General features: G+C 42.6%; 1 protein-coding gene across 1 annotated transcript in view; it reads left to right on the top strand.

Annotated features, from left to right (window-relative positions):
• Positions 1-10,585: 10,585 nt before the first annotated feature.
• Positions 10,586-13,244, top strand: part of KIAA1549L (KIAA1549 like) — a 68,601-nt gene continuing 65,942 nt past the window's right edge. The window contains exon 1 of the mRNA XM_066320482.1: positions 10,586-10,915. Within this exon, the coding sequence (XP_066176579.1) occupies positions 10,603-10,915 (313 nt within the window). The 5' untranslated portion in view covers positions 10,586-10,602. The remainder of the gene's footprint in view (positions 10,916-13,244) is intronic.

Here is a 13,244-nt window from a genome sequence, read left to right as displayed (position 1 = left end):
TAAACGGGGAGATCCACCAATTTGTGCAGTGCTTTTCACCATCTGGAAATGGCATCATCTTTTCTTTCTATAATGCTGTTCCTTCCAGGCAGTGTCTTGTTTCTGAGAAACCAGCTGGTTCACATGGTAAATGTTCACCACTTACAATTAAAAGTGACCTTCAGCTATTAGCAGAATACTGTTGGCCCTGTAGCAGTGATCCTGCTTTTTAAAATGAATTTTTTTATGGCTCCTGTCATTTCACAGGGAAGGTGTTGTCTAATGATTTGACAGAAAATGCTAATGCCTTTATCTTCGGGAGAAGAATCAACATTTTCACCCACATCACTGATTCGTAGTGACATTTTTTGTGCTTAGGCAGCCAATGCAAGCACAAAAGCTACCACCTTTGGGTGCATCTACCTGCTTTATCCCTGTGTTTGGGTCTTCCTGAGCTTGGGGTTTGCTGCTTTGATACCTGGAAATGAAATTCCCAGATGATTCAGACAGATCCATCACTTTTGCAGGGAAATAGGTGAGGAGCAGGTGCAGGCGCCTTATCCTGGAGGTGATTTGAGGGTTCATTGCTCCCAGGGGTGCCTGGAGCTGGGTTGGGAGCTAAAGTAACTCTCCAGCATTTTAGGAACCCCACAGTTTGCCAATTGTTCCTATTGATTTTTTGGATTAGAAGCAATTGTCATATATTTGCACCTGTATGATGTTACTTCTGGCTTTTAATCATGGGACTGGGAAAGTGAGATTTGACTGGCAGTTTTTTAACCTTTTGCCACCAGTGACTGGGCTCCCCCTTGCTGCTTTTAGCCTCTTGTCCTCTCTCTGTGAGTGCGGCTGATTTTTTTTTTTTTTTGTGTTATGGACAGTGCAGATAAATATTTGCATTGACTTCCAAGAGGGGAGAAGGGGAAATGTTATAAACTTGAGCTACTGACACTTTATGCAGCAAAGACCCTGAAAACGAAGTCTAATGGCTGTGCACAGTGAAAGTCATAGGAAATGGAAATACCTTTTAAACAGCTTCATGATAGTTTCTAGCCTGAGCCAAGTCTTCATTTATTGTAGAGCAGACAAGGAGCTTAAGAATTAATTACTGGTTGATATGCATGGTTCATTAATAGGTAATGGATATTGCACTTCATGTTGAATACCCACAGCAGGTCATAGCAAAGTTGCAGGTTGATTTGTTGTTCAGAAGAATTTAATTGCTGCCTGTCATCATGACTTGACCTCAGGATGTTCTCTGACTGCTTCCTGGAAGCTGAAAATTTGCTCCACAGGAAAGTGGTTTTCCCTTTTTGAGACTGAGCCTTTGCTACATCTGTAAAAGGTAGAAAATCATTGGGCAATATTGAACTAAAAAAAAAGAAAAAAAAATCAGATGTTTTTTAAAAGAGATTGCCTTTAAATTGATAATTTCCAAAGAGCCTATATGTAAGAAAGAACAAGGTGTTGTGTGTAGGACTCTTTCCCTAGATTCTGTCCTTTTAAGTGGGGACAGAGGAAAATCCCAAAGCACTATAAAGCAGCTTTCTATGCTGTCACTTACCTTCAGTGCTGTCAATCCTGCTCCAGAATATAGTTTTCCTAATCTAAGAAAAAGCATGCAATTTATGTGGACTCTTTCCCAGCAGCATCTTATGTTTATAGTCCCATTCATGGTCTTAAGGAGGATTCCCCTCCAAAGAAGAATGTCCTAAAATTTCAGCTCAGTATTTGTCTGTTGGCTCATTCATATATTCAGTATTTAACTTCTCTGCATTTGGGGGCTGTGCATAGACTGCACTGTTTTGAGTTCAGAAATTACATGGTATATCAGGTTGGAGAAACACTGGTTATTTGGGCAAATCTTGAAGAGAAAATAGAATTTGGATTTGCTTATTTTGTTGCATTAAAAAAATAAAATTCATTTGTTCTTTCACACCCTCTCTTCAGTATGATCTGAAAGCTTTCTAATCTAAAAATTAATATTTTTTTTTAAGAGCAGAGACTTCTGTACTCTGAAAGCATTATCAGAGGGGCAATATTGAACACGTGAGCAGACAGAGAAAGCAGGATACTTCTGAGTATGACCTACATTTCTTCCCTGGTCTTCACCTCTTCATCCTTCACCACAGGCAGTGGAAAGAGTATGAAAGCAGTGAAAGACTTTGTGGAAACCTCGGTTCTTGTATTGATCCTGTGCACTTGGCACCTCTGAGATTGCATCTCTCCTCAGGGAGGATTAACTTCTGTCCTGGTTATCTTGCTGGAACAGATGCCAAATGGGATCTGCCTTCTTGGGCACAGGGGGGTCCAAGGCACAGCCTCCCTGTCTGTCCTTCATGTCTTGGCCTGAACTAATCACTGAAAAGCACACAGAGCTTGTCCTCTCCCAGCCTTGTGTGTGTGTGTGTTACCTCCACAAATGGAACCCCCAAAGCTCTGAAATAAGCTGAAGTTAACAAGTATGAGGCTGCCAACACTTGAGCTCAATCAGCAGCAGCAGTGGCTGAAGATGCCAGTGCTGCCAAGCTGATTTGTTTCCTCCTCTCGCTGAGGTGTGGCCCCTCTGCACCCCAGGCAGGTGAGGAGCACACCTGCATGGTCCTTGTTGGTGTCCTGGTTCAGCCTCCTGCTGCAGCTCCAGTTTGGGGCTCCCTTCTGGAGGGGCATGTGTTGGCTGAGCTACACGTGGTCCAGAGGGTCTCCTCTGCTCCTGGGCTGTGGCCTCAAATGTCCCTTGAAGATGTGCTGGGTTGGTGAGCAGAAAGGTTTTTGGCTCAAGGGAACAATCACAATTGCTCAACAAGCATGTCAGAATAGATTGTATTATGTAATTTGGCCCACAGTTCGACCTTTTGAAAGCACTATCGTTTCTTTAGGAAAGTTCTGCAAACAATACTTTTGAGGTTTTTTTTCCTTTGGAGAATAATCTAAATGGCTTTTTGCAGGAGCTCTCTGTGGTCTCCTCTTGTGTTGATTTTGCTGGAGAGTTTTAACACTGAAAGCTTTATTCAAGGAGTAGCTAGTTAAGGAAATACATATTTCTTGCATATACTAATACAGTTATTATTTTTATTATTATATATAACAAGATATTAATAATAGAATTATAAGTATAATAGAATTAATATAATACTATAATATATAAATATAAAATATTATATATTTTTATTAATTATTATTATTGACTGCTTAGTTACTGACAGTAGCAAAATTGCTACATGCTTCCTGTATTTTGCTTCCTAACTCCAAAGTCTAAGAAGATCAGATTGCAACCCAATTCTTCTCATGCTTTTTGAGAATTTGATGTCAGACTTACGGTCTCTCCTAGCTCTGGAAATTTAAAATAAGTAAATAACTTTAACCAGCCCTGTAAAATGTCATATGCTTCAAAATCATGTCATTTAAAAATAGTTTCGTTTTCTTTTTTTCCTCCCCACAACATCAAGAACTCAGAATTTTCATTTAAAGAATGAAAAATCAACTACCAATGCAGTGTGTTTTAGTAAAGATTTTTTGGAGTATTTCTTTTGTTTGCTCCATAAAAAGCCTCTCAAAAATATTGTGAAACTCAAGGTAAAAGCAGGAGAACTGGCAGCTTTGCTATCGTATGTTCCCAAATGACCTTGAATCTTTTTGCTACGTTGTTCATTAAACCATTTATGCCGATGCTAGCAGTGTCTACAGCAACCTTCCTGAATAACAATTCCTTTGCAAAGGTTTGAGCAAATGTCTATTACAAATAAATAGAGAAGCAGCATGCTAAAGCAGGCTGTCAGGCTCACAAAGGTATTGATCCTGAAAGTGTTGCTGAAAAAGCACCAAAAATTAATTTAAACAAATAAAACACATCAAATAATAACAAATACAAATATATACATATATAGATATGCCATGATTTCTGTGAAAAACCAGATCAGCTCATTCAGAAATGGTAACGGGGAGTTCAGCGAGCTCAAGGGCAGAGCCCCTGAGCAGGTCCTGGTTTCTGGGACAAAACAGGGGGAAAGTGCTTTTCACGGCATTTTAATTGATTATTATCATTTATTTTAATGAAGAGGTTGTCCCTGATGCAAGGCTCTGCTGCTGGAGCATCGGGACCCAAAGGGAGCTAACTCTGTGAGGGCAAGGAAAGTTCATCAGCATCCCAAACAGAAGATTGCTGCTTTGGTTTTCACCATGACAAACACAGTGCAATTGAAATGACCAAATATCATGTCCAAAAGTCTTTCTTTTATTTATTATAAAGTCCAACTTTTGTTTGTGAGAAGAATCCTTGTGCGGTGTTGTACCTCTTCCACAGAGATTTTCCTTTACAGTAATACTGTTTCATTTCAACTGAATTCTCATGGTATCGGGACAAAATATTTTTTCCTGGTTGTCAAAAATAAATTAGCAATAGCTTTACAGTTAAAATTTTCTAAGATCACGGAGAGAAAGGTTTTTTTTTTTTTTTTTTGATGTAATGGAGCTTTTTATTGTGTGGCTCTTATAGACATTGACAGATAAATAGAGGCTAGGATGTGAAAAAACCTCAGGTGTTGGTAAAATAATCCGAGTTTAATCCATCAGGACAGAATTTTGGATTTGGAAGGTCAAAACCTAATATGGGAAAATTACAGCTGAAACAAATGGGAGAAAGTGTCTGTGAAACACTTAACTTTTCCTACAATCTGCCCGAAAAAATGGATATTAATGAGCTACCTGTGAAAAACAGGATTTGGTTTTCTGATTTCTTACCTTCCCCCTTTTGCAGTTGTTCTCTGGCTCTCCACCATCCATTTCTGCTGTAGTAGCTATGGGTTTGGCAGCTGCCAAAACCACCTGTGTTCTCCCTTCCAGTATGATCCTGGGATCCCTCCAGGCAGATCCCTTGGAGGATGAGCACAAAGCACACTGTGCAGAAAAAGCAGGCATGGCTTGGCCTGTGTGAGCCAGGGCTCAGGACAGGGGTCTTGGTAGGCTGGCTTGTGTCAGGGCTAGAAAACACTGACATGTTATTGTTTATGCTTAATTAAGCTGCAAATGCCTGTGGAACCATGCCAAAAGGGAGCTGTATGGGATACATAGGTTGTGATGTAATGAGCTTATCAATGTATATTGGGATAACATATTACGAAGGCATAGTTTTTTTCTATTCTGCACAGTGAGCAAATTTTTGATATGCTACACAGGATATTTTATAAATGCTTTGCTGAGCATTTGTATTTTCATGGTAGTGCATTTCACATCCTTTGGCTCATGAAATCTGTATTTTTGTGCCATTTCTCCAAGTGTAACTCTTAGTGAATAATGAAAAAAAATGATTAGCATTAGGAAAACTCTGAAGTGGTGCCATCATCATACAGCACAGGCTTAATGCTCTTCAGTGGAAGTAAATTGAAGAACACTGATTATGTTGTGTATTTTTTCACTGGTGAAACAGAGATTACTGTTTAATTTCTGTTAATTTTGCTATCCTATTCCCTACCAGTCATATCGGACTGTGCTCACTCAATCTCTTGTGGGAAAACAATAATAAGCGGAAGCATCATACTTTTCAGAAGAAAAATAAATGCATTTTTTGATATGCTGGTGGCATTCTTTTAAAGAGGGATGCAAGCCTTAGGATAGCCCTATTTAGTACAGGAGAGAGTGGGTAAAGTGCTAAAGGCTCTCTCGACAATACTTGTAAGTGGGTCGTTGTAGAATTCCTCCTGATGTCCAGTCTGACCCTCTCTTGGCGCAGCTTGAGGCTGTGTTCTCTCATCCTGTTTGCTGGCTGACTGGAGAAGAGGCTGATCCCACCTGGCCTCCCCCTCCTGTCAGGCAGTTCTTAGAGAGTGATAAGGTCACCCCTCGCCTCCTTCTCTCCAGGCTAAACCCTCCCAGTTTCCTCAGCTGCTCCTCAAAGGACTCTTCAGACCCTCCCAGCTCCGTTTCCCTCCTCTGGACTCGCTCCAGCCCCTCCATGTCCTTCCTGAACTGAGGACCCGAACCGGACACAACAGCACTCGAGGTGTGGCCCCACCAGTGCCCAGGACAGGGGGGACAGGTCCCTGCCCTGACTCCTGCTGGCCACGCTCTTGCTGATCCACACAGGTGCCATTGGCATTCTTGGGCACCTGGGCATACCCTGGCTCATGTTCAGCTGCTGTTGACCAGCACCCCCAGGGCCTTTTCCCTGGCCACTTTTCAGCCCGTACCACTCCATGGGCTTGTTGTGACTCAATTGCAGGTCCTGGCACTTCACCTTTTTGAACCTCATCCTGTTGGCCTTGTCTCCTCCCTCAGCATGTCCAGATCCCTCTGCAGGGGCCTCCTACCCTCCAGCAGTTCAAAACTCCAGCCAACTTAACGTTGACTGTGAACTTCTCAAGGGATACCCTTGATCCCCTCTCCCAGATGATCAATAAAGATAATAAATAGGGTTGGCCCTAACACTGATCCCTAATGCCTGTCCCCAGATGGATGTGGTACCATCCCCACCACTCTCTGGGCCCAGCCATCCAGCCAGCTCTTAACCAGCTCCTGTCCAAGGCTAGGCTGTCAGCTTTTCCAGGAGAAACTTTGGGAGACGTTATCAAAGCCTTTTGCTGAAGTGTTTGTTTGCAAGCAATTGTATTTCTCACAATCTGATTTTTTATAAGGTATCTTTGGAGTTACTCCCCCTTAGGGCTGATTGATTTAGACCTGTATAAAATCCAGATTGCTTATGTAATATAATGTTTGGATTTCTGCTGTGCTTTACGTGGTTACAGTTACCCTTATAAGTATTAGTGTATTCCTAAAATTTAGCCTTTACACTACTTAACAGCAGTTGGAGTATTTTTTTTTTGTTTTTGTATCAAAAAAGAATAATTAAAGCAACTTGATTGGAAAATTGAAATACTGTCTTCAATATGCTGAAGGTTTTGAAAGATCCATGTTTGACATATTATGGGAAGATGTCTTTGTCAGTCACACAATAAAATTTCTAAACATCCGCTTTATCATGGTATTCACTTTTAAATGTTATTAATCCAGGTGATCTGTAAGTATCAGCCAAAGTTGAGACAACAACAAAATTTCTGTTTTTGAAAGATGCCTTTGAGTTGATATTTGTTATTGGCTCAGAAGTGGCAGAAGGACATTGTTAGAGGCGTGTCTAGAGTAGGGTGATGAAGGTGATGAAAGACCCCTGAGGCATCATGTGGAAGAAAGTGACTGAGGTCACTTGGCTGCTCAGCTTGGAGAAGGTGAGGGGTGCCCTCATGGCAAGCCTACACCTTCCTCAAGGGGACCCTCACTTTATTAAATGGGAGAGGTGAGGGTCCTTTAGGTGTGCACAAAAGTGCTCGGAAATGTAAACAACATGGTTTTCTCCAAAACTGGACTGATTTTTTAACTTCTTGCTCTGGCATATTGGAAATGTTTCTCATTATTTGCTAATGGAAAGGTCCCTCCTCAGTGATGGCTGGATTTTAGGAGTGGTTGGAGGTGGTGGTTCATCGATAGGCTGAAATATGAAAGAATGACAGGTAATCTAGAGGCAAGAGGAGCAGCTACTGGTGTGTGCAGTACACAGTGCATGCTGGGGGAGTTCTCATTCTGGCTTTCCTGTTGATTTGAATTGGTCGTCTCCTCCTTTCATCAAGTGTGGTTCAGCTGTTGATAGATGTAGAAGTGAAATGTTTTCCTGCCTGCCCTTTTTTTCCATGATGCAGTCTTGGTTTGCACAGTTTTTGACAGGGAGCTGTAGTGGTCGATGCCATCCTAACAATTCTCAAGCAAAGAGCATGTCTTCAGTTTAACTCCATGTCTTGTGTCTGTCTGGTTACTACCAGGATGTTGCATTTATGGCAGTTTAAAACAGACATTATAGTCAATATCTTTCCCTAGGCACAGAATAAAAGAAAGTCTGCTGCAGTGGAATGCCAGCATCATACATAGCTTGCAGAATATTATATTATTTTCTTAAAGCTTCAGTAACTCGGGAGCTTACTTCATTAATGACCATAACAGAGAAATTGGCAGTTGTAGGGAACGGAGGAACGAAAACTGAAGGACTGGAATTAAGCACTGGCCAGAGGATAGTTTTTATTTGGTGTTTTATCTTCTTTGCAATATTTGAACTTTTCTTCACTTCTTGTCAATATGCAGTGACATCAATGCTTTTTCCAGATTTATGTTGTCTCTTCTGCTTGTAATCATTCTCATTAAACCAATGTGTGAAGAAATGTATGAAGAGTGGTGCAGTCCTGTGAGAGGATTGATGTGACATGTTTTGCTGTTTTAGAAAAGAAGAAACATGGCTTGCTTAATTCCCCTTCGGACTCATGCTAGACTAGTTCTAGGACTAAATGCTAAAGAAATCCTGCACAAAGGGCTTTGCAGTCACTTTTCAGTTCTGATGTGAAACAAGATAGAGATGTAACAGGTTGGGTAACGATGACTTCACAGCAAGATATTTAAGCTGCAGGTTGCCTAAAACTTGTGTTTGCAAAGCACATCAGCTAGTTCTCTATTTCAAGCACATGTTTTGAATCCATTCTAGCTGAGCAAAATTCATCTCATCTTCGTTCGCTCCCTCTGTTAAAAATCGGCCAGACTCACAAGGAAGAAAAGCCACCAAAACAGTCTAGAACACAACGGGCCTTCCAACACACGGGTGGAGGACGTAGAGTATCAGAAACCAGGCCACACCAGTCTCCAGTCCCCTGGTGACACATCAGCAGCCATGGCCCAAATACAAAAGTGTCCCTTCAGTGTTGCAAACATCTCCTGGTGGGGTCAATTCCCTGGTGGACTCTGCAGCCTCCTGTCCAGCTTGCTGACCTTCTGGAGCAGCTCCATATGAAGGGATTGTGCTCCCTGTTCCCCTGCTTTTCTCACATTGCCAGAGGTAGCACTGTGTCTGCCTCCCTTTGCTTTTCTCCAGATCACTTGTGTGCAAGTTATTGTGTGTCGGGAAAGGTCTGGGGACATCTTTGGTTGCTAGCAGGGCAGATCTCTGTTCTGTTGCCCGTCCTGGAGCTGCTTGCCTAAACGAAATTGCTTCTGGAGACTATATTCATTCTTGCATCTCAGTGAAAGAGATAATAATGACTGTTTTCCCACCATGACTTAATAAAACCTCTAAATACAGGAATAAAATGGAAAATGTCTCATTGATTTGGGGTTTCTTTTTTGGTTTCTTGGTCTGTTCTTTTTTTTTTTTTTTTTTTTTTTTTTTTTTTTTTTTTTTTGTGGGGGTGGGGAGTATGTATTTATTTAATTTTTTTTTTTTCGAGAGAAAATGCTGAATGTAATTCCAGCACATTCCTGTGGGATGGACGTGGTAGCCTGAAGGAGCTGGTCTAATCACCTACTGTGGCCTGTGCATATGGATGATGAGTGGTGTAGAAACTTAGGAGGAAGGAAAACTGTAGGAAGAAAGAAACATAGCTTTGCATAGGTGCAACATGATCCATTTTCCTCCTTGTGCTCTAAGGTCTCCCACCCCTAGCTCCTGTCCATGTGGGCTGGTCCCAGTTGGTGCTGATGACCCTTGGGGTTCATGGGTGGCTGGAGCCAATGTCCAGACCCATTTTATGTGGTCTCAAGATCTGCTCTGCTTGCTCTTCCACACCACTATGAGTTATTCATGGGGCTCTGGAGGAGGTTGGCATACCCTGGTCTGATCCAGCTGTGCTGCAGCTGGAGGGCAGGATTTAGCTGCATGTTTTTCCGCGGCTTGCTATGCAAGGGGACATAGATAGCCATAGTACCAAGTGCCAGGACTAAGTTTTGATCTATTGTCTTGAAGTGAGGCAAGGGAAAAAAATCACCCCACCACCTTAAATTTACTCTTGAGTGAATCTTAATCTTTAAATTAGTACAAATGCGACCATTCCCATTCTATGATTTTAGAATAACTGTAATCATTTCAAGGAAACAAAGCCTAGGAACATTATGGTGTTGAATGCCGAGTAAACTGTTTGAAATGATGTGTTGTACATCTGCACATGTCAAAAAAGAGTTTAATGTCCTGATTTGTTTTGGATCTTGCCCCCCTCTCCTCTTGTTCCTCCCTGTTTTATTTTATTCCTTTATGCCTGTAATTGCAGGCATTATTAGAGCTGGCAGGAGGAGCACCTCCAGATGCATCCTACAGGAACGCAGCCAGTGCTGACTCTATTCCCATGTCAGACTGCATGCCAAGGCAAGTGAAGCTTGCTTGTCAAAACCCATACTCTTTCTGCACTGCTTCTAAACCCATCTTCTCACACGATATTTTGACACAGGGTGACTCGTGATAACCAGGATTTGTCCCAGGCTTAAGAATGTGTCTTTTGGTATGTTGAGACATGCCTGGTAAAAGTTGGATTTTGGACTAGCATGGTCTAGGCAGCTTTCCTCATTCTTCTGTCAGATGAAACGAGTTGAAGGCTTTAAAATCTGTTGTGTTGAACCTTTCACTGGGTTTTCACGTTTGGGATTTTTTTTTGGTAAACTTTCTCTGAATTTTATGCACTCAAAAACCAACAAAAAAAATCACTTGTATTACCAAACTAAATGCATTTTGCCTTGTGATTTGTAGCAACAAGATAACAACTCTTCATTTTTGGGAAGAATATACTCATTTTACTTATTATTTTACAGGTATCAGGCAACAGCATATCAATGATGCTCCTTCTACAGGATCCTTTCCTAACTGGAGATCTATACTGTCACCAACACGGCCTTCCACAGAAACTAAGGCCTCCCTCAGTAGCTGATATTTCTCTGGGACAGACTTTGGAGAACGCAGACTTGCTTCAGATGATAAAAACGACGCTGACTGGCGCACGCAGCAGGACTTTGGATCAGCTGCATCTGTCACCCTCCCTCTATCAAGGCAGTGGAAACAGTGCACCCCAGGAGCCCGCCGAGGTCTCAGCCGAGTCGCCACTCAGGCCGTCGTCTCAAGATGCAGATGACACAGCTGCTCTAACAGGTTTGCCTCAGCTTGGTATGTTTGCCACACCGTCCTCCACACCACCAGTGACACATTCGAGTACAGCTGTGCCATCCCAGCCAGTGCCATTAGAAACACCCTCCATTTCAAAAAGAAAGCACATCCAGGATCAGACATGCTTGCTGCTGTTCCATCACCATCATTCTCCTCATTGGTAATTCAGTCACCTCATGCCATTAATTTTCTAAACGAGCTGTACTGCCCATCCAAGTGCCTTTGTCTGCAGATCCTGAAGGTTTCTTCAGCACAGATTCAGCTAGCTCACAGGTTAGTGAAAGCAGGAATAGTGCTCTAAGCATGGTGCATTCCAGTGTGGTGAATCAACCAACTTGTTGAAGGGGTCCCACTTGTTTAGGGGGGCCATGCTTTTCATTGGATCAGCAACAGTGCATTTCACAGGGTTAGTGGGAAAAGGGTTTCCTTTGGAAAGGACCTCTTTGCCATTTGTATACTCTGACCCTCCTCGGTCAAAAATGCATCAGTCTCCCCTGACAGGAACTTCCAAAAGTTTGTCATGGTTCCTTAATGAGAGTATGGATAATGTCTCTTCTACTGAAGCCATTTAGGGCAGCACTGACTGACAGAATGAGTGGTATCACTCTTCTGTCATCATCAGTTTTTCAGGATAAAGCAGAGGTTCCTACATCAGTCTTCCATGCCGTGGGTACTCCACAGGCAATGCTGCCAATGAGTCACCCTCAGTCTTTCACAGCACTGACTAACTGCACTACAGGCTCCAACCCTGCACCTTTCATGTCATCAGCCCCCAAGAGGTGGCTGAGGTCTCCAGCTCCACACAGAGCACGCCCTCCCTTTCACTGCCAATATCCATCACTTATTCCACATGCAAAGCACGCTCGCAGTGCAGTGCTGCCAGTATGAGGATTCAGAAGCAAAACAGATTTTCTCTTTAGAAATGCAACACACTCCTCTCCAACAAGCCCAAGGTCTCCCTTGCTAACTGAGACAAACGAGGTGTTTACTGGGGCAGCATGCACAGCCAGTCCCAGGGCAGCAGCAGCCAACCATGACAGGCTGCAAATCCCTCCCACTGCTGTCTCAGAATCAGACTTTTGCAGAAGCCTGATGGATGGAACCTAGCAGGCAAACAGCATGAGACTCCCAGTTGCTTCTGCCCTGCTCTCCCAAATCCTGGTGGCTTTCCTGTGGCAAGGACAGCTCAACAGCCTTGCACAAGAGGAGTGACAGCAAAGACGTCCGTGAACTTCAATAATGTTATGCATTATGGAACTCAGCTTTCCAGAGTTTCTCCAGATATCCAGACCTGTACACTCCTCCTAGGATCAAGGGTACTAGACACTGTTTTGAAGATGGCCATGGTGACTCTTGATCTAGCTGCAGTGCCATTAATTATTTCCACTTTCAAAACCTGTGCCTGCTACCACAAATACTTCTGCCACTACTGTTTTTGTGACTGCACATCTTCCACTTGGCGATTCGGAGAGTTCAGATGTAACTGTAAATGAAAACAGAAGGATGAGAGTACCCACTCTTGTGACTCCACACACAGAATATTCATCTCCAAGAGCTTTAAATCATTTAACCTCTGGTCAGACTTTGCATTCAGTTGATAAAAAGCCACTCGCCTCTGTCATGCCTCCAGTGTGGGGTACGCTGCCATCACTTGTTTCCATGACAGCAGTGATGGACAGCCACAGTTCTGGCTCTTCCAGGATTTTGAATGCAGACTCTGAAAGCAATTTAGATCCTGTCAGCCTTCCTGAAGTTGTAGCTTCGGCTTTTGCGTGGACCAATAAAGCAGTGCTGTCTGCAGCTGGTATTAGTATTCCTTCGGTAAAAGCTTCAATCCAAACAGAATAAGGGAAGTTGCTCCAAGTACTTTTCCATTGGGAGATGAGTACCACGCACCATACTTGGTAGTGTCACGTCTGCAAAACAAAATTAATACCCATGAGCTGCCACTCTTCTCCACCCCTTTAGCAAGCTATACATATACATCCTATAGTCAAAACATTTCAACTTACCTTTTGCTGAAAAGAATAACTTTTCCAGAATTTGATGGATTTGCATTTGCACTGAAAACAATCCTGTTCAGTATTCATCCATTGCTACTACACTGACAATGCATGACTCTCTGCAAAAAAAAGCATGGAAACACGGCTGAAAACTTTGCTGATTTCTTCTGTGTTGGAGATGTTCCTATCAGTATACACGAGGAAGCACCTCTTCATTTATATGTGCCTCCTGTTAATGTTGCAAGTGTTCTCCCTCTAGAATCTAGCTCTCCAGAATCCCAAACAAGTGATGCTGGAAAGATTACTGACCA

Source organism: Sylvia atricapilla, chromosome 6 (genome assembly GCF_009819655.1).
Source record: "Sylvia atricapilla isolate bSylAtr1 chromosome 6, bSylAtr1.pri, whole genome shotgun sequence".
NCBI lineage: Eukaryota > Metazoa > Chordata > Aves > Passeriformes > Sylviidae > Sylvia > Sylvia atricapilla.
This window is presented reverse-complemented; position numbering and strand designations above follow the sequence as displayed.